At 37.7% G+C, this 21,972-nt stretch overlaps 2 protein-coding genes across 10 annotated transcripts in view; one reads left to right on the plus strand and one right to left on the minus strand.

The window, feature by feature from the left end:
• The window catches only part of LOC137582953 (dystrophin), a 146,840-nt gene that overhangs the window by 28,599 nt on the left and 96,269 nt on the right, over positions 1–21,972 (plus strand). For 5 of the 9 annotated variants that reach the window (XM_068297747.1, XM_068297748.1, XM_068297752.1 and 2 more), the window contains 10 exons: positions 509–604; positions 689–812; positions 6,527–6,690; positions 6,773–6,878; positions 18,563–18,631; positions 19,026–19,116; positions 19,213–19,333; positions 19,416–19,549; positions 20,534–20,627; positions 20,696–20,776. In XM_068297747.1, coding sequence (XP_068153848.1) covers positions 509–604; positions 689–812; positions 6,527–6,690; positions 6,773–6,878; positions 18,563–18,631; positions 19,026–19,116; positions 19,213–19,333; positions 19,416–19,549; positions 20,534–20,627; positions 20,696–20,776 — 1,080 coding nt within the window. Of the gene's footprint in view, positions 1–508; positions 605–688; positions 813–6,526; positions 6,691–6,772; positions 6,879–16,717; positions 18,428–18,562; positions 18,632–19,025; positions 19,117–19,212; positions 19,334–19,415; positions 19,550–20,533; positions 20,628–20,695; positions 20,777–21,972 lie in introns of those variants that run through there. The other 4 variants (XM_068297753.1, XM_068297754.1, XM_068297755.1 and 1 more) reach the window with 2 other exon arrangements.
• Positions 2,053–3,893, minus strand: LOC137582730 (uncharacterized). Its single transcript, XM_068297383.1, has one exon. It carries the CDS (start codon positions 3,245–3,247, stop codon positions 2,210–2,212), a length of 1,038 nt encoding a protein of 345 aa, XP_068153484.1. The 5' UTR covers positions 3,248–3,893; the 3' UTR covers positions 2,053–2,209.

A 21,972-nucleotide genomic window follows, 5' to 3' on the forward strand; every position in this document is an offset into this window, starting at 1 on the left:
TTCTCAATGCAATTTTGTTGGTTGGCACAAGCTGTCGGTGTGAGTGGCTGTTACAGTGACCCTATGTCCATTGTGACCCCCATCCTTCTGCATTCACTCGCAACATCATCGTCATCATTATCGTCATCATCAGCATCAGCGTAGTGCATATCGACACGGAAAACATTTGACTATCCTTTGGACAGGAGTCCTTGCATGGGAAAATTGTTGCTCGATTGCAGTTCAAATTGAATTCCATTCGCCCTGGGCTCCTGTCATCGCTGTTGTCGTTATCCCAGCGGTGGCCATTTCTGTACGCATCTCCGTAAGGGACCCAGACGCACAGTGTCTGTTTGTGTGCGTGTGTGTGTGTGTCATGTCAGTGCTATGTAGTTTACGTTTCCGTTTTGTCATTCATTGTTCATGTTACTTTGCTTGAATGGCATTTCGTTGAATACTTTTTTTTTTTTTCATTTTGTACCTATATTTTCAATTTGTTATTATTGTCGTTTTTTTTTCTTTCTGGCAGGAACGTCACGACGATTTACAGGTCATTGTCAGTGCCATTGGTAAAAACGCTCAAATGCCCAAGGTCACGCCCATCATGATGACTGAAATCGAAAAGGTTTTATCCATCGTTCTCTACTCTCTAGTTAGCACTTGTTTAACTGCTTACGAACTCTGTTTGTTCTCTTTTTTTCTTTTACAGACGAAAAACAATTTGATTGCTCATGCGGATTCGATTGAACTATCGTTGACAGAACTGAAAAATGGCGCTAAAATTGGCAATGGATCGGGCGTCAATACTAACAGCATTATCCACAGTCGTTCGGGTAAGTGATTCATTCAATTGTTGTCTCCATCTCTCTATCTTGTTACATTTAATCCCCAACCTATTCCAAAACTATGCTCAATATGTTGCCCATTTCGGACTAAACTCTGTGTGAGACTCATGCTCGAGTTCACTCGATTGGACCTTCTGGTTGGGCCTGTTGAATGAAACTACACACTTTGCATACAAATGCCATGCGTGGGTGTGAGAGTAGAGGGAGCCACCCTTCCAACTTTTGGGTCTTGCAAACTATTTAGATGGACATTCAATTAATTTGCAATTAGTTAAATCAATAGAGGAAAATGACTAAATAAATATTTTCCTCATCCTTTTGAAATGGTTGTATTTTAATTTTCTCTGGCCACTGATATTACGCCAAATGAAATACAATAAACTGGCATAAATTACGCTTAAAATATCGCAAAAATAAAAAAAAAAAAACAAAACCAATATTAAAATTTAAATGCTCTTAGTGGAAAACTCTTGAAAAAGCACGCGCGAATTTCCATTAAATTGTTTGTTGCATTTTATGCTTCTTTTGTTTCTTGTTGTTACTCTTTAAAATACCCTGTAAACATAAAACTAAAAGGATATGATGAAAGTTAATACATACTGACAAATGATTGACTAACAGGTCAAAGAGCGGTAAACCAAAAGAATTAACTTGAAATTTTGGATTCAACTCACTTCTAATTTACATAAATCAATTCTTTCGAGGGTATCACAAATGTCTTTATGCTGTAGAACTTCGTGGAGAGTAGTTTATTTTTATTTCTGTTTTGAATATTTATGCCATAGGCAGACGTTTTTGTTAGTTGTGTTTCTTTTTTATATATCCTATAAGGGCCAGCAGCCAAATGTACCATGTCAATGGCACTTTTGACATTTTATGTGAATGTATTTGGTGTTGACTTACCAAAGGGATGCAACAATGCTGGCTGGCAACACAGATGCCAGCAGATGTTTGATAAATCATTCTGTTCTCCCCTTTCAAAACAATAAAAATAAAAGCGATTTATAGGCTAAAAATCATCTGTTAGATCTAAAGATTGGTTTGACCTGCAATAAGCAATTAAATAATAATTTATTTTATAAACATTTCCTTAGTTATGGACTAAATTTGATCACAGGTCACAGCAAATTTCTCGTCTAAGTTGCTTTTCTATATACTTTCTATAAGAGATAGTAGTTGATAAAAACACTCTTCACGAGCTTTACAAACATCTGTATACCTTTATTATATGTACTACATTGTTTTTGTTGACTTCAAATTTAAGTATACATATTAAATGTTATGGCCAAAATAATGTTGAAAATATAAGATCGCTTCACCATTAGCGACAATCCAGTCAAGTGTAAAACTGATAGAATCATGGATTACAACTGATTGCACTTTCGCTAATGAGGCAATTTAATATGTGGACTTTTTAACGATGCAGTACTCCTCAGTGATGACTGTGAGGAGCGGGCATAGTAGCTACTTCTGACAGAACCTCGATCGCTATATTGTGATTGTCGTGATTGTGGTTTCAATGCGGTTAACTGGTCATTGCGAGTTTTAACGAAACCCTGTTTAATAATGAACTTTTCAATTTCCTCCTTAGCTCGTTTATCGTTACCGAGCCATGATTGTTTATCCACAATCTCAAAGGGATTTGGTTGCACTGTCATGGACTCTCCTATTCGTTTACCCATCTTGGCAATTGTGAATTCCGCTTCATCGAATTTACGACGGCGTTCCTCAAAGTCTAGTTTGTTGAACGATGTCCTGCTACTGAACACTTGAGAAATCTCACAATCGTCCTGAAAGTACTTTGAACCGGCACCATCGAAGTCATCGATAGACTGATGATGTGGATTGATGAGAACACGTTTCTTGCATCTCTTAAGTAGATTCGATCTAGCCTTTAAAACTTGTTTTCCTTGCTTGGAGGGTCTTCTTGAATATCGGGTACCAAAGGTAATATCTCTATCGTGTGAACGTCTTCGGCTTGTTGAGGTCGTTGAAAAATGTAGATGTTTTATCAACAATTTGGGATCAACTGCGTTACCTTTCTTCGGATGAGGTGTTCCCATAAGTAGTTTTTCACGTTCCTCCTCTCTTTGCCTATCGACACCTGCAGGATCCAACTTTACCAAATTGATTTTCTCCATTATAACTTCCGATGCTAGTGATTCATCGACTCTACGACTATTGGCTTCACTGTGTCGCCGGTCTTTGAGGCGAGCCTCTAGCATGTCGGGATCGACACCCTTCTCAACACGTGGATATGGTGTCTGCGACTTATTTGAGCTAATTTTCATCAATCCATAATCTCGTTCGGCCAATGGACCCTTTTCCGTTTCGCCGAATCGCAGAGGATATAAGTTTCTATACTCAGAACTCAATATGGAAGCTGTGTAACGCTTATTCAGAGAATTTCTTGGAGTACCCATAACTTGCGCCTTCTCCCAAATAAACCTTCAAAAGTGCTGATTAGTGTGTTAGTGGTATGTAAGTGTGTAGTTTTCGATCAGGAGGAATCCGTGTAAGGAAAATTATTATTTAAAAGGACAAAACACAAATTAACGCATAAAAATTGAATATTTAGTATGTGTCAATTTGAGAAAATGTTATTCTCTGTGTGAAGTATGTGAAGCTACTGAACAATTTGATCTACTGTCAAAACACAAATTCAAGTATTTCTATACAGAAATAGATACATTTTTCCTTTCTTCAATTGGATCCACTCTAATTGTGCGTGTTACCGCTATTAAAGCTTAGCTTTTTGGTAATATTAAGCTTATGAGGTCTAAAGTTTTAGACTGAAAACTTTGTTGTTATCCTTTTGCCTTGCCTTTTTTATGCACCAACTCGTAAGCAAAGCTCTTTTAACAGCTTTTTGTAAGTTTATTTTCTCGGAAGCTCTGCTATCCTTTGCCGCCTGGAACAGCTGTTGATGGACAAGTCCTGGCAACATTTGAAATCAAATCGTTCAGCGGTAAACAAGACAAAATTGATGAGTCTTCCAAAAACATAAAGATAAATATTGAAACAATTTTAAATATGATATAAGTTCCCAAAGAAAGTGTAGTAACATTGAATAAATAAAGTGTAAAACTAAATAAAAGTGAAAAGAAAAGTAAATGCTTTCTAAGAAAGTGTTTTGAAAAGTAAATTTCAAGTAAAAATATAAGAATTTGAGAACCATTAAGTGAATCTATATAATGTGAAACAAAAGAGTGTAAATAAAAGAGGTTTGTTCTAACAAACACTTAGAGCTACTTCGTAAATTTTTCCATATTAAAACCAAATATTTCTAGCCGCTGAAATTCATTAAAAAAGTTGCAAATTTTTACAAGAACATCAAAGTAGATGACATTTTCAACATTTTAGGGTTTACAAAGTAGACACACACACACACACAAGCCCACACTCTTGCTCATAAATACCTCCTCAAGGTCGCATCATATATATGAAATTTGGCAAAGTGCTTTCTCCTGCCAGAATCTGTGAACATTTTGACGCCATTATGAACATTATCATCATGAAAATTATAAAAAATCACTTTAAATGGAGTTACCACTTGAGAATACCTTAAAGTCCACAATGGTTTTGACCTGATGCTTCACCAGCATCTTAACCTGCCCAGAAACGTTGATGGGGTAGGCAGGTAGGCACTCTCTAACGACAAAAAGGAAATTTCACGCTTTCTTTGGCTTTTAATGAATTATGACATTTTCCTTTGGGAGTCTGTGTTGACTGTTGTATATGTTGTGAAGAGGAAAGCGAGTGAGAAACATGGGGAAATGTTATCAGTGTGTGATTCACGTTTCGTTTTTCTCCGTTTTCTCTCTGTTTTTTTTTTTTATTTATTTACCAGGTGCGGGAAGCTGTCGTTGTAAAAGCCATTCAAACAAACACCCACATGATGGGTGTTCAACCAAACAAAACACATTCATCAAAATGAGTGAAAAGGTGGGAAAAAATTTTACACTTAACTTGTGTGTGTGTGTGTGCGTGTGTTTCACTCCTTTTGCTACTTCAGTTTACTTTTTTTTTAAGTGAGGGCTTGTTGTTATACACCTTGATGAGAAATATAGGGACATATGCACATATATAACCATGATAAGTATGTGAGAGTTTTTTTCTATATATTCGTCTAACAGCTTCTTGGGGGCGCTTGTAAGTCTCCTTTATTCATTCGTTCACTCAGTCAGTCAGTCAGTCATTCATTCTAAATGCTTTCAGACGATGCCTCTACATCAGTTCGTAGACACGGCCAGGGGCTTGTGCAAAATTTGTTTTTCTTTTCTTCACGTTATTTTTTCTTTTCGCTTTTCCTTCTTGGACATGGAATTTGTCGCCTAAATCCCTTGTCCTTGTCGGGCTAAAATGAGAGTCCTAATCCTTGTCTTGGTGAGGGAAAGAAAGAGGCAAAGTGGCCAACAGAAAAATACACACACACATTCACAGACATACATATACAAATTTCTACATTGGGCATAGTTTTTGCCTTTGCCTTCAGTATTTGGTTTTGTTTTCACGGCTTAAATGCCCGTACTCAAACTTGAGAAACTTTCATAACTTTCAGTTTAGTTCAGTTGAGTTTGGTATGGTTTGGATTCTTGTCATTTTCTGTCTCTTCGTTGTAACTTTCTTAAGCTTGTGTTTTAATTTTACATTTCTTTTACAAAAGAATTTCAAGTGTTCGTTGTTTCTATTGCGTTGTGCGATTGCCTTTTCTGTTTCTTTCTGTATGTTTTCCTTTTTTTTCAATTGGAAATTGTCATTCAGCGTGGGCGTGGTGGAAAAATAATATTATTATGTGCACATTGTCAAATGTCTGTCGAAGGGATACTTCTTGCTTCAAGTTTTTCCCCCTTTTTTTCAAGTTAGTGGTCAACGCCTGCACATTGGTTTCTAATCAATATATCCATCCTCAAATTTACAAAGCTCTTAAAAAAGGCCTCGATTAGAGACAGAATATGGTTCTAATCCGAACCTAAAGACCAATTTAAATATTTTTAGGCTGGAAAGTTGACAAAAGTCAGTCATAAAGTTTGTTCAGTTACTAGTCTTTCTTTAAGAACCGAATATAAAACTTAATAAAGTCCATGACACACAGAATGGAAAAGTTCCTAGCTAACAAAACTCCAAGTTCTTAGTTACATTTACTTTTCTTAATTTTAAACCACTGTACATCAGCCGACCAACCAGCCAACAATCCAACTGTCGAGTAACACACTTTAAGCCTTCCAATGAAGCTACTTGAAACTTTTGCTTCATTGAAATAGTTTTTCATTTACTTGCCACATCCTCTCGTCTCTTATCGTTTCATTTTTCTCTACCATTTTTGTATGCGTTTGATGTTGAAATGTGCAACAAACAGAAGCAGAAAAAAAGAAAACGGCGGGAATATATATAGAGCACGAATACAAATCTATGTCAAGTTACTTGCCTCTCCCTAGTCCTGACCCCACAAAGTATGCAACAAATTTGTGGTCAACAGTCGTATGAAAGAAAGAGAGAGGGTGAAAAAACCACAGACTCCATGGCCTACTCAGCAGCGATAATGAGGAACTCTTTGTCATCATATATCACAAGCGACAGTGAAACCGCTGCCCTTTCCCCCACCCCCACTCTCACTTTGACCACTTGCCATTTCATAAGAAAAGGACATCTAATTAACTTGGTTTTTCGTGTCATTCTCATCTCTTTCGTTTCGCACACAGAATACAACAACGAGCCAAGCGGCAGTGGAGTATTGGCCGGCAGTTTTGATAAATCAGTTCTGCAGATATCCGACTGGCTAACTTGGGAACAAAACATGATCAAGATACAGAGCGTTGTCGTTGACGATGTGGATGCAGTTCGTTTGGCCATTGAAAAGCAGGAGGTAAGCTAATGGGGGTGCAGTCTGCCCTATATGCCTATGTCTATTCACTTTCTGCGTGCGTATTTTCTGTTTCGTTATGCAGAAAGTTTTGCGTGAACTGAAAATGAAAAAACCGCAACTCAATGAACTGGTCCACACAGCGGAAGTACTCAAAGGCGATATCAAACGTCAGCAGCTGCAGGAGAAAGGTAATTTAAAATGAAAATTCACCATTTAAAGTTCTCCGAGAAGCTTTTTCCATTCATCTAACAGTCAGTTAAAATGAAACAAATTGCCCAATTTGGCTTACAAATATGGAAATTTAATTAGAGCTCTTTCAACCGGATGTCGTCTGTTCGAATTGAGCTCGTAAATGGGGTGGCTAAAATGGTGGGTAGAAGGATTCATCACCTATGTGAATTCCTGCTCGGACATTTTTCCATTTCCTCGACTTGAAAATCACTTCAGTGCAAACAAATTTCCGCTAGACAAAACTCACACAGTAGCACAAACATGTAAACTCTGACAAACAGACGGGCAAACAGACACATATGAATGAGTTTTTCCAGTAAACCAAAACGATGGCCACTTAAAATTGCTAACTTGGTCCAAAAGAGTGGGTATGGTAAGGGGGGATAAGGGCAGAATTTGCATAACGGGGCCGTGAACCTCTATTTCCCTACTCAACTGACTGTCTGTCTGGTTAAAAACAATGTCACACACACAGACAAGTACAAACACACTCACAGCTAGCCCAAAAAGTCAAAGACAATGGCCAAAGTTCAAACAAAACAAAATACAAACACAAAGACAGAAAGAGAGACAGACAGACAGTGAGAGAGTGTGAGAAAGAAAAGGGCCAAAAGAAAGAGATCAAGTGGCCAAGTGCAAATTGAATCAACCTAAAGTGTGTTGCATACTTCTGAGTGGTGAATAATATTCATATTTACAGTTTGAAAGTCACTTGTTAAAGAGCAAGAGCGCACAATAAATGCGCATGCTCTGCGTTTTAACTCTTTCTCTTACCGTGGAATTTTAATCTGACAGACTGAGGCAAAATTTATGCCAGTTGACATTTAATTGACAAGCAGCGGGTAAGAGAGAGGCATGTCCCTCTGTACGTGTCTATGCTGTGTGTGTGTGTGTGTGTGTGTGTGTGTGTGCGTGTGTATGGGGGGATTGGCCTGCAGTTGCTTGCACTGCTTGTTACATATTATTATGATGTTTGGTTTGTCATAAACATTTGTAACTTGTCCACATCCTCATTCCCTTCCCTTTTCCGTTCCTCTCTGTGTGTGAGTGTGCCTCTGGCTTTGTGTGGTACGTGAGTCCACAATCTAGCAAATGTTACGCTGGATTTCCCTTTAGGTTGTTCTTATGGCTGCAAGGAAGGAGAGGAGCAATGCCGAGCAACATGCCTTTTGTTACGGCTTCCCCCCAACCAAGCATATTAGAGAAAAATTCTATAGTTTTTTTCTTCTTTATTTTCTAAAGAAACTTGCTAATTTTCCTGGGGGGAATATGTTGTATTAAATGCAATTTTCCCTGAGCTAAACTAAAGAAATGAAAAATTAAGAATTCCTGTTTAAGTTTTTTTGTTTTTGTTTTTTCGTTAAATAATAGACTTTGTAATTATTTTAACCTTACGGGTTCTTGATTGGCAATTTTCCAAGAACTAAGCCTTTAGTTAAAAAATTAAACTCTTTTGTACTAAAAACTTCAAGTGTCCTGATAGAGAGTAAAAAAAGAGACCATATAGGTCTAATAAATGCTTCGTACACTGTTCTTGGTGCTAGTGTGAGCTCCCTAAGGTATGCCATGAAACCTTGAAAACATGTTTGCTATGACTTAAAATTACGCCACAAATTCCCTGTCCCTTTTTGGCAAGTGGCCAAAAATATGTGACCATAAAATTCCACTTATTGTATTTCAATTTGCCAACATGAAATTGAATTCCGATTTGGCCCCAAGGCAAAGTGATGAAGCGCAAAGAAAGGAGTGGAAACATTTTGGGAATGGGAAAAGGGTCACTTGACACCAGACAACGAACTAAACGAACCGTTGCGAAGACAAAACTGCAAGCAAAATCAATTAATTACGTGTTTTGTAAGCTGACGCTTAATTAAACCATTATTTATTATCTCATATGGCCCAATGGCGTGCCCGTAAGGCACAAAAACTTTTACGAGAGCCTCCCAAATAGCTGGGGGCGAGGAGTTCTTATCATAAATAAAATGCCCAGCAAAATTTTGTGTGTGTGCGAGTTTGTGTGAGTTGTTGGTTTGTTGGAGCTTTCTCTCGTAAATCTGTCTTTGACATGCAATTTTAGTGCAGCGGCTGTTGCTGCCCATGCTGCTGCAATTCCTGCAATGTCCCTGCCCACCCAAACAACAACAACAACAACAACAAGGACAACAAAGCACATTATCTGAAAGGACAACGCACTCGGTTTCGGCCAGTTTTCGCTTCACACACCCACACAACAGCCAAATTGCCTCTAATTGCAGGCTTTCTCTCTGCGACGCCTTCAACTTTCTCGACCCATCCCTGCACCGAAAACCCACCCAGCCATTTAAACCCTCGGCAGGTCCCCCCGTTTTGGTCTGCCCTCCCACTGATTCTCAGTTATACGCCTGCCATTCACGCCATTACACGCTTTAATAGGCCTCTCGCCCCCACCCTCAAAAGGCGGCAGGCTTCCCGGCATGGCTTGTGTCTGCGCTTTCAAGAAGTTCTTTGATACCCTCTTCCCTAAGGGCTTAACCCGTTCTTGGGAAAATCTTTTGATTGTTTTTAAAAATTCATGAATTTTCCTCATTTTGTATGGCCACTTAAAGCTTTAAGTGATTATAATTGTATTACCCATATGAATTGGATAAAAATATAAATCTTATCAAAACCTTTCTACGGATTACTTTCGATTACTGTCAATAATTGGCATAAAAATGAATATTCAATGGTATTGTGACCAAAGTACTGTGGTTACTTACCATATATGAATTCTTTCTAAGTATTTTAGGAGATGAACTTAATTTAATGGTTTATTTTACTATTTTGTTTAGTCGAAGAGCTATTAATGAGGTTTAGTTTAAATCGTTTTCTTATTTAACTTGGTATTAAATTTATTTCTCAACAAACACTAAAAAAGAGGAAGTCTTTTACCAACACATTTCTTCTTAATTTGTAATAAGTTTATGTGTTTCTTTATGTAATTTTCTTTATAGTCTTCTTAGGACTAGGAAAGATTACACTCATCATAAATGCATTTTATCTAGGGTACTGGGTACAGTATAGTCGACCTTTTCCACATCAACACTTTAAAGAAACTTCTCCCCTTTCCATCAGTTTGCTGTGTTTTTTAATTACTTAAAAAGTGTAGTCAGTTTTCTCTATGGCTGCTTAACCTCAGACCTGCTGCTTTAGCCCTATGGCAATTGAGGGATAAGGAAGAGGAACAGAAAAAGTTGGCTTTGGCTTTATGAAACTTGAATGCCTCCGTCATTCGCCCTCTGCTCTACACTCTCCCCCTTCAGACTTCTTATTCTGTGCGCTGACATTAAATTAAATAATTGTCATGGCTGAATCTGTCGCTCAAATTTATGTCAGCGTTTCAAAGTTATTTGGCCAAAATAGTTTATGCCCTAAGAAAAAAAAAGAAAAGAAAGAACCGGAAATTTTGTGCAAAGCAGTGAAATATGTGAAAAATTTTGCTGGTTCAAAGCTGTCTGTGTGTTTGTGTGTGCGTGTGCCAGTCTGTCTGTGCGTGTATGTGTTTACTGGTGTCACCAGCATGCCCTTGGGTGTCCTGTTATGTTGTCCTCGCCTGCAGTTTCATACAGCAAAAACTTTACCCACATGGAGGACATGTGAAGTTTGCCTCCCGTTCCACGTTTTCTTTGTCAACTTTTTTTTTCTTTGCTTTGTATGCATTCAGCTGCGGCCTTTTTGTGTGACTCGTTTACTCGTTGCCCAGCAATTTGCTACGAGAAGCCAACACTCACTCATTACGCAAATTGTCTTGGGTTAGTTAGAGAGGTCCTAGTGCTATCCTGTTATCCTGTTTCTATCCCTGGTCTCTGGCCATCTCATATGGTCTAAAGCATAATGAATTTTAATTAAATTCATTAAAAAGATTGTCATAGACATGTCAGTGTCAGCTTTGAGAGTAAATTCTTTAAAAGATTTTGTCTGGATTACATTTCACATCAAGTGAGTGTATAAACTTTAACCTTTTTGATGTTTGTCAGTGAGTTATTTCAAATTGAAAGGCTTTAAAGCCAACCAAAATGACAACCTGAGGAGACAACAAGAGTGCATATGTTTTAGTTAATTGAAGATTCCAATCGTTTGTTGAAAGCTCTTCAAATTTTAATTAAAGCTGTTGCTATTTTTAAATCTTTTAGCTTCTTTAAGTTCAAAATTAAAAACGACAACCTTAAAGTTTAAGATTCTGCTATGGTTTTTGGATTAAATACTGTGAGGGAGAAGGATTCCGAGAAATATTCATTAAACTTAAAGCTGACTGATAGATCAATTCAGGCGATTCCAATTATAACTTTTTTTCCATCATGTAGACAAAAAGTTGGCTTCAATCAATTTTTCAATACCCTTTTTATTCATGCTTCATTATAATCTTTTTCCCAGAATTAAAACAATTCCACCTCCCCTCCCCACAGCTCCATTGAGTTCTTATCGGTTGTCTGTTCTTACGCTCTGTTTATTGTTGCAGCAAGAAAATGAATCCTCTTTCAGCCATTAAGGCCAATGCACACGAAGCAATTTTCTATCCACAACATTTCCCTTCAAAAAGCGCGATGAGAGGGGTGAAAGGGGAGTGGAAAGCTTACAATAACATAAATATAAATTCCATCAATGGCACACATCTTTCTCTCTCTTTTTACAACCCTCTATGTGTTGGTGTGTGTGAGTGTGTGTGTGTGAAAGGCAGAAACAAAATCCGGGAAAGAAAAATTCTTATCAGTTGTCAAGGTTTGTGGCAGGGACAGACACAGACACCCGCAACAACATGTGGCAGGAAGGTTGAGAAAGACTCCCGGCTATAGAGCAGATATATAGACATGCGCATGAGCCTGATATCTACCGGAATGCCGGCTATAATCTATATGGAAAGAGAGAAACACAAAGAGAGATTCTCTTTCAAAGAAGGGACTCCAAAGAGCAAATTTGTTTTCTGTGTGTTTGGGTTTATTTTTTTGTTTTTTTTTTTCGAGGAAGAAGTGCTAACAAACAAGCCAAGTGAGTTGTAATTATGTTGGGGTTGCTTTTTGGCCCCCTGGCACTCACCCGCACACCCCCTCACACACACACGCAGACAAACACACGCACACCTTACTATCGTGTTTTTTGTTTACCCCCATTTGGGGGTTGCTTTTCTATATTACGGGAGAGAAGAGCGTGGCAAAAGCGTAGTAAAAACGGTTCCGTGTTGAAATTTTTGCCCCGTGTGTACAGCTGGCTCTGGCTCCGGTTCTGGCTCCAGTTCTTTCAGACTCCTCGACTTTTTGTCAGTACTGTGTTCTCAGGCAGTCAGGACATTCGTCGGCTTTAACTGCGTACAAACGGTTGTGAATTTTCCATATCCTTCTTTCTGCTGCACTACGCGACGCGTGAGACCCGTAAAGAATTAAACAAAAAAAAAACCCAAAAAAATAAAAAGAAAAAGTTATAAATTATTAAATTTTTTTTTGCAAATTAAAACAAAGTTTTAGTTAAACGTGTGACGCCTATAGCCGTGCCCTGACAGTTCCCTCTTTTCCCTTTGCCACCTTTACTCTTTGGCTCTCTCTCTCTCTCTTTCTCTTGGTTTTTCTTTGGTTGTTGTTGCTGTTGCCGCCTTTGTAAATCAATAAACGTCGAGGGGTGGCAAAATAAAAAAAAAAGAAAGAAAAAAATCAAACAGAAAAATATACAATAAAAATGCCGCAAATGTTTTTCAACAAAATATATAAAAAAAAAAAAAACAAAACGTAGAGATGGAAAATAAATAAATTTCCCCACACTATCAATGCCAAATGGAATTTTTATGCTTGTGTGTGTGTGTGTTTGTGTGGAAATGAATTATAAATGAGAAGTGCTTATGGCGGAATTTCCATTAATAAAAACAACCAAATATGGAAAATATTTCCAAAAATAAACTATTAAGAATCGTTTAAATATTTCTCATAATTTAAATTCTATAAAATATTTCAGAATATATTTTCCAAGCCATTTACTTTTATTTGTTAGTGATTTATGTTTCAGTTTGTATGCAATTAAAAGCTTTTTGGTGCATAAAATAATCTGATTTCAATAACAATAAGAATATATCTCATTCATCCTATGATTGAAAGTTGTTTGTCCTTTTCTTCATTGGTTATTGAAGAACTGCTAGCACAGTTTGAGTCAACAGAAGTCTGGGGTTATACCTCTTATCTCATAAATAACGTATGGATCCTTTATCCATGATGACACATTGCAAAGCTCGTTAGATACATTATTAAGACTTTCTTTTATTTTCATGTGAAATAGACATGTTATTAAGCTTCAGCTATCATTATGGTTTAGGCATAGCAAAGCCATTTAATACGCAAATAATTCCAAGCCAAATATCTTAGATATGTAACAGAATTATTTCAAACCCTCTTTGAATGTTTTTCAGTTAAGCATATATTATTTTTGTTTTCGTAAGGATTTTGATATTATATTAGAAATATTTGAATATTGAGTGACAATATAGTTAAACAATTTGTAAAACATCCATTGGATTTTTGGCATTTATCCTTATATCAATGGAAAACATTTCTTCGATCAATTCATTTTTCCCTCATATAAATGATTTGGTTCTTCTTCTCGATAAAATTATTGTAAAATTTTCAATTAAAATATCCCATTTGATTTTCCATTTGAAATTTATAATCAAAAATTGTGCATATAGATATTTTAAATGTGAAAAAAAGGATAATTTCATTTCGTTTCGTTTCGTTAATTAATCAAAACCACATAAAATGCTTATGCTTATTTCGTTTACACAATTTACATATAAATATTCAATAAACCGTAACGAAGAGGCAAATAAAAGCGATGGGCGTGTTGTTTGCGGCTGTTGTTCTTGTTGTTGTTGTTGTTGTTGTTGCTGCTGCTGCTGCTGTTCACATCATAGCGAAATGAATGTGTTTCAATAAATTACATGGAACGAGCACTCGCTTTACTGCTGAATGGAGTGTGGGTGGAACCGTTAGGAAGCGGTAGAAGTGGAAAAAAAAATTGCTATGGCATAACTTAAGGGGGGGTATGAAACAGAACGGATAGAATAGGGAGCATGGCTCAGTGTGTCTGGCAAATACATTGGAGTCCACTCCAGCCAAGCACAAAAACAGCAACCGTTAGCGAAAAAAGAAACAACAACAAAAACCAAAAGAAATAACATGGAAAACTTTGAGCTCACTCAAATGGCAACAAGAATAACAATGGCAACAACAACAATCACTTGAACAAGTCGACGCGGCGTTGAAACACACACTCAAGTTATTTGACTTGATTGCATACTTTTAGGCGGAAAACAACATTTCATTTACTTGCCACACAGAGAGCGCACCCGAACACAAAGCGAAAACGTGTTGTGTATGAAAATAGTTTTCAACTTGATGATTTTCCCACGCCAAGCCAATGCCAACGCCTCAATAGAGCACACAAAATTAACTTTTTGATAAAACCAAGTGGCATGCTTTTGGCCAATTCCTGTAGATAATAGTTTTTCCTGAATTGTTCATTCATCTATTTATTCGATAATTTCCATTCGTTTCTATTCGTTTACTTATCAATTAATCTTCGGCATATTTATGAGACTCAAGCTTAAGCCAAAATAAATGATTAATGATAGTCGAAGGAACAAACAATTGTTGTGTCAATTGAGTGTCATAGAAAAATTACCCACATTATTTCGGCCATTATTGGTTCATTTGCGTTATTTTGTAGATCATTTGGTTCATTTTGTAGATTATTGAGCGTTTATGTGCGGACATTTTTGAAACATATGTATCTAAAAGTAAATATTCATATCATGGAGTCTTTTAAGACACATAGGGTCAAAGGAAATTTTATCATTAGCTTACTATGTAAAAACTAATAGGATGTGATTTTAGCGGTTGCTAAAACCAGCAAACTAGAACTTTGTTTAAAACATTGAGAACGACCACTTTAAAGCTGTTAAAAGGACACTGATTTATTAACATGCTTATTTGTATATAATACATTTCAGATAGGCCACGTTCAATATTCAAATAAAATTAATAAAATAATAAATTTGGCAATTTTTGTCGACCCCTTTAACAAAAGAATCAAAATACTTTTTTAAAGAATTCTAATTGAGAACAAGTAAGCTTTATCTTCCATTAGGTAAGTGGTTGATCTAGGACTGTGACCTGGGAAATCCTTGCATAAAAGTAAGCAAATAGCAGTGCAAGATTCCCTTTTTGATACATAAAAAGAAATGTTTCTTCTTACCTACCTATCATTATTAAATTTTCTAATTTCAACTGCATTTTGTAAGATATTCTTGCCTTCTTTTACTCTCTTTTGACTAACGATTTCTCTGGCATCCAAATTGTTCCATTTCTTTTGCCAAATTGCCCACAATTTAACCCAGACGAGAATGAACAACTTTTTCACAGTGTTTTCTGGCCAATGATAAAGTTAAAATAAGTAAAGTAGATTCAACTTTTGTCATAAATTAAGTTGATGCTGAATAATTAACCAAAAGTGTCAGAAACCCATGCAAATCCAAAAACAGGCAACGCAATAAACAAAAAACCAAAAAAAGCTATTAAATAAAAGTCGAGCAGAAAGCAGAAGGCAGAGAACAATTCAGGTATGAGAAAAATCCTTGGCAACAATGGCTGAATATATGCAACACAGGAGGAGAACAATAAAAAAGGAAAGAAATAATGTGCAGCAGTAAGCAAAATGGCCAGCAACATGCCCATCATCTCGACTTTGTTTGTCTGCATACAAAAGGCGCGCGCGTGTGTTTGTGTGTGTGTGGGGCAGAAGTTAAATGCACCTGCCAACGGCAATTCCTTACGCCTTACGGTTCGGGGTTCAAGTTGAAATTGGTAGCAGGTTTAATGGCATAGCGTGAACGTGGACAGGATCAGTGGCAGCAACATGTCCTCCTTTTAAAATGTCTCCTCATCGCATTCACTTGTCGTTTATTGCAGGTGTGGCTGTGTGTGCCATGAAAAGAATATAAAAGGCAAACTTTTTGGCTATGAAAAGATTGCATTGCATTCCATTGGATGAGCCAGCAAATGGTATGCAGAGTGCGTCTGCAAGTTGAACAAAAGAATTCTTAGACTGGAATTTGCCTTAAATAATAGGATTATACTAACAAATTTAAGCATTTTTTTTGTGACTACTCAAAAAAATAAAAAAAATGCATTTAACTTAAAGTTTTCCAAGCCTTCAAGAGGAAAAATTTGATTGAAAATTTTGATAAAATTGAGGGGAAAGAAAGAATCAAATAATTACTCGATCAATTAAGTTATCTATTGATTTTTTTGTTTGTTTCCTGATAAAAATATCTTATCGAATATTCACTGTATAACGAATGAGACTATAAAGCAAACAGCGCCAAAAAGTATGCAGTGATAAAAATCGCCGCCTGTGCATTAGTAGTCAGCCGGCGCAGACTAGTGTACAAAGTGTGGTAGAAAAATGCCAGAGAGTCAAGAAGAGAAAGCAAACTCCCTCTGAGAGAGAGAGAGAGAGAGAGAGAGAGAGAAAGTTAAGAGAAGGAGAGTGACAGAGAGAGAGAGACAAGTTTCTCTTAAGCTTGTTCTCTTGGGTATATATTTGTTTGTGGGCCCCTCATTCAATGTTGAGTTCCCGGCACGTTTTATAAACAAACCCAGACCACGACCATGGGGTAACAGAATTCACCCCTCGTCGGTTTTGAGCCAATGTGTTTACCATTAATATTTACCATTTAACCGTGTCAACAGTTGCGGCAAAAGTGTTTTTAATTGACCAAGACCCAAACGAACCCCTAAAATAAAAATCATGTGATAAAGCCAATCAAATGCAAATGCTAAGTGAAACCCATACAAAGTGATCTCCCTTTAGCAAAAAACAAAACCAAATAAGGAAACATCAACGCACAATTCCTCGCACAAAAACCAAAAAGAGTTTTGATAGTTAATCAAAATGACTGCCAAACCGCCGCCGCCTTTGCCACCCACAATACCAGATGGAGACCAGCAACAGGCACCCAAACTGGCGCCAGAAATACCACGCATCAATTCCGAACTGGCTGCCCAGGCTGCTCTAAGGGCCCAGCAATTGTTACGCAAGCAATCCATAGAGCAACCAGCGAGCAATAATCATACGCCAGGAGCCTCTTCCACACTGCCAGCACATCGAGCAGCAGCTCCACCGCCATTGCCACCACAACAATCACGCCCAGTTCCGGCCATACCGGCCAGAGGAGCCAGCGATAGAGCCGCACCACCAGAAATACCACCCAAACGTCATAGTCTTAAGAGTATACCCGATGGCCATGCCATGGTGGTGCCTGGACTGCCGCCGCCAATGCGTCAGCCCCCTCCATTGCCCCGGAAACCAGGAGCATCGGCATCGGCTCAGGCCTCCGCACAAAACAGTGCACAAAATTCCCCTTTGGCTGGTATGAAATTCAAGGATAAACCTCCGCCACCGCCTGAGAAGCATTCTACACTCTCAGCCGAGGGCATGGCTGCCAGACGTTGCTCCAATCCTTTTGAGATGCCACCACCTCCCCCGCCTCTGGTGCTGCAATCAGCTGTGGCTGCCCTCAGTGAGCAGAGCTCGAAGAACCAATCACTCAACTTGAATCCTGTGCCCTCGCCAGCACCCACACGAGCCAGTGAGGCCAAGAAACTGAATCAACGACCAGTGGCAGCAGCAGCTGCGGCTGCAGCAACCTCACCCACTGATGAATTCGGCTCCGAGGATGCACTGCGCGGCATCGAGAGTGGTCTGAGGAATATGGAGCGAGCCATGCAAGAGCAAATGAATCTAAGAAATATGGAAATGCAAAATAATTTCGATTTGAGTTTCAAGGCAAGTCTGGCAGCCGGAGCACGGCATATGGGCGGCGGCAGTGTTAACTTGAGAACGGCAAACTATGAAAGAAATCTCTCGCTGGATGAAACTCGTGCGGGAGATTCACGACAATCTTTGGAGGAACTTAAACAGTTGCGTGCTCAGGCACAGCAGCAACAACAACAACTTCAGCACAATTCCTCATCATCATCAGTGTCATCCAATTCACATGTGGAGCAATCGATGCGCTCCACCATTGAGCATCATATGCGTTCACTTGATCGCAATTTACCACTGGAACTGCAATATAGTCGTCATCGGTTTCAAAATAATCTGGCAGCCGCCGCGCAGCAACAGCAGTCGCAGCAGTCGTCGCAACAGACGCAACAGCAGCCGGCTGCCATGCCATTGACCAGTGAATTTCGTGAGCAGATTCGACAACAACTCTTGGGCAATATACCGCCACAGGTTGTGCATAATATGGGACAATCACCGGGATCGGCGGCAGCTGCCGCCTTGCTCCAACATCAGGCACAATCGCGGGCTGCTGCTGCCGCTGCCGCCGCTGCTGCAGCTGCTGCTGCCGGCGGCATAACGCGGGAGGAGATGCGTATGCGACGTCGTTCATCACACGATGAGACTCAAATGACCCAGACAACGGTGGGAGGCGGTGGTATGCAGGGTAAGGCCCAGGGCGGGAACTCTGACTCAAATAGGATAGACAAATTTTAAGTTATATTGTAATTGAATGAAAATTGTTGTTCTTCATTTTATCAACCAATTTAATTTTTATTGTTTCTTTTTCAAAATCTCATAGAATTGAAACAATTCTCGCTAGCACCGCATTGTTCGGCTGATTTAGATTATATGCGTTGCTGTTTGAAAGGTAACAAACACTATCCGAACACACAAATTTTGAATTTGTCGTTGTTGATTTGTAACTTAACCCTTTTGGATTGAAGGCTAACCAACAAAAGAACGCCCGCCACAACCCTCAACAAAAGTAGCCTCAAGCCTAAAACCTTAATAACCATAGCCAACAAAAATTTATAATAAATAAAAAAAAAGCACAAAAGATATAAACCAACCAAAGTCAAAACAAAACGTTAAGCTAACGGATTACTTACTTGCATGGTCGTCGGGGTCACAAAACCAAAAAAAAAAAAAAAAACATAAACATATTCCCCCAAAGCTAATCAGTGTTTATTTTTGTTTAAAATTAACTTAAACTCTCAAATTGAAATCGAAATTGATTCCATTATCTATTCTCTTCTTCATAGTTACACGTCTCCGGGAGCATTGGGATGAGACCTCACAGTGTGTACTCCAAAGAGCTGCCCAATTGAAGAACATGCTAAGTGATTCCCAACGGTAAGCACCAAACCAATCATCTTGAGTTAACTTCCTTTGTATGTGACTAATTGATGTTGAATATATCTTCCTTGTTTCCCTTCGCCTTGGTGGCAGCTTTGAGGCCAAGCGTTTGGAATTGGAAAAGTGGCTGGGACGTATGGAGCAGCGAGCTGAACGCATGGGTTCAATTGCCACCACAGCTGATATTCTGGAAGCCCAACAGAAGGAGCAAAAGGTGTGTGTGTTTGTGTGTGTGTGATTTACTCTAAACTTATTTGGGCAATTAATTTTGATTTCAACTCCATTAATTATTACAGTCCTTCCATGCGGAATTGCATCAGAATAAACAGCACTTTGAGCTCTTCAACGACTTGACACAGAAACTAATCGCTGTCTATCCCAACGATGATACAACCAGGATTAAGAAGCTAACTGAAGTCGTTAATCAACGGTGAGTGGCTAAATGCCAGACATCTGAACGAGTTGCAAATGTCTGCCTCCTAATGACATGCAAGAAATGGAAAATCTAATTGTACACCTTTATACCAAAGAGCTTGAAGCAGAAATTCAAGAGATAAAGGAACTAGAAATGAAAATGAAGAAATTCGTTATTTCGTTTATATGTAGTTAATTGACTCCAATCAAAACTCATTAAATTTAGTTGCTAAATTGCTTAGTTTGTGTACCCTAAAGTGAATAAGTAATGTTTAGATATGTATGATTATTTCATTCAATTCTAAAGCAGGTTTTAAGCAAGTAATCAACTATATTTTCCTGGATAAACTTAAGCCTTAATTGAGCTTGAAGTTTAATTCCTTTTATTAAAGAGCTCTTTCAGAGCATAGAACGAAATATTTTAAACATTTTCTAGTAGTTTTACTATTTTAAAGCTAACCGCTTAACCAAATCGAGAACTCGTCAACTTTAAAGCATCGTTCGGTTGTGTCTACCTTTTGATTCATAACTTTATGATATTCCGACTTTTATTAAAGTCTTAGTGATTTAATTAAGATAGAAAAACCTGTAGGCCAAAATGTCATAAATCATTTTAAAGAGATTAGAATCTAACCAGGTTTTAAGAAACTTGAACGAGAAGAATCTCAATACTTTCAATTAAAATTTGCAAGATTAATTGATTTACGCAACTAATTTTGATAATTAAAATATTTATATATTTAATTTGTTAGAGTGATATACTGAGGATTCAGAGATAATGCCACATTTTATACATAAATATACAATAATTTACTAGATTTTTGTGGTTAAAGAAATCTATTTTAGATTGTAATTGTCTATAGATGGTTCATTTATTTATTATTAAAGCTATATAGCTTTACTTCTTTTTCCTTAATCATTGGTCTGAATATAGTTTAATTCTTAAGACTTTAGTAAATTATCTTTTCATATTATCTTAACTCTGTCTATATCTCTGCAGTTACTCAAATCTGAACAATGGTGTCGTCAATCGTGGCAAACAGCTTCATGCTGCCGTTCATAGTCTTCAATCATTTGATCGTGCCATGGATCAAGTAAGTTTCTATAATATAAATGTCCAAAATTTACCTTGCTAATTCATTTTGTTAATTTCCTTTTGCAGTTTCTTGCCTTTCTATCGGAAACAGAGACGTTATGCGAAAATGCTGAATCGGATATTGAACGAAATCCATTAATGTTCAAGGTTAGTGGAAATGAACTTCATTTTACTCTTTTGCCAATTTTGATCACAACCAGCTGACACAAAAAAACGTTTTTGTTCTGAATTCAATTGATAGATTTATGTACTGTAAAATGGAATTATTATCGTAAGAAGAAGTTCATTGACCATTGGGCATTTATAAACGATGACCATGGCATTTAAAAAATGAGAAATAATTTTCCCCTTTTTTTTTGGGCAAAAATTGTTTAATTATCTTGAAAGAGTTTTTTTTTTTTGTTTGTCCTAATTGCCACCCTCATATGGCTCTTTCTTTTTCATTTACTTTATGGTATCATCATTAAGATTTTTCTTTCTAGCGAGGCCAATTTTGTGTTTATCAGATCAAGGGCTTCTTAAGTATTATTCGAGTTCAATCTATTCAAGTCGAAAGATACGTTTTCAGAGTTCATTTCTAGATGCAAACGTAACAAAGTTATTTCTCTTACATGCACTTAATGTCTCAATTGCATTTGCATTGTGGCCAGGCAGTCAAATGAGTTTTACCCACTTAACAATGACACCCAGGGTGGTGTTCCCCTTCTTTCCATACACACTCTTTTTTTCCTCTTCTCTGTCTTTATCTGTTCCACCCACACAAACAAGATACTCAAGAGTGCAACGCGGCGTGCGTTATTCAAGTGGCGTCGTGGCGTCTCTCTGTTTGTTTCTTTCTTTGTTTGTTTGTTTGGTTGGTTGGGTGGCTGTCCGCCAGATCATTGTCATCATCGTTATCATCAGCATCATCATCCTCATAGTCATTATTATAATTTGAGTCAGCCTTGGCTTATCCTGTTATTAGACATTCGCTTATTTGAAATAATTATTGTAAATGCTTTTCGTTTTAACTTAATTTCTTACTTTCTTTGAGGCACTTTCTGAGATGTTTTCAGTTTCAGTTATTTTCTTGCCGTCAAATTTCAAACTTTAGCGCCACTTTCTATCCTGAGCTTTGGGTTCTAATAGAGGCTAATCCTTTATTTCCCACTTGAGTGCAAAAGTTACTTACAAAAAGCTTCAATGACACCTCTAAGAGAAAAGCTTGCTTACAATTCTAAGCTGGCAATGCTCTCACCTGTAGATAGAAGCTTTAAGCAAAAGTCTCCACATATTTGACTATCTTTTGGCGGGTTTGCAATAAGTTTGTCATAATCTTTATAAAGAAATAAACAAATACTTAG

Source organism: Drosophila tropicalis, unplaced genomic scaffold (genome assembly GCF_018151085.1).
Source record: "Drosophila tropicalis isolate 14030-0801.00 unplaced genomic scaffold, ASM1815108v1 contig_859, whole genome shotgun sequence".
In the NCBI taxonomy this organism is placed as follows: domain Eukaryota; kingdom Metazoa; phylum Arthropoda; class Insecta; order Diptera; family Drosophilidae; genus Drosophila; species Drosophila tropicalis.

What these genes read in the sequence shown, in the direction of transcription:
- LOC137582730 (XM_068297383.1), bottom strand. Translation starts at nt 3,247, where the DNA reads ATGGGTACTCCAAGAAATTCTCTGAATAAGCGTTACACAGCTTCCATA.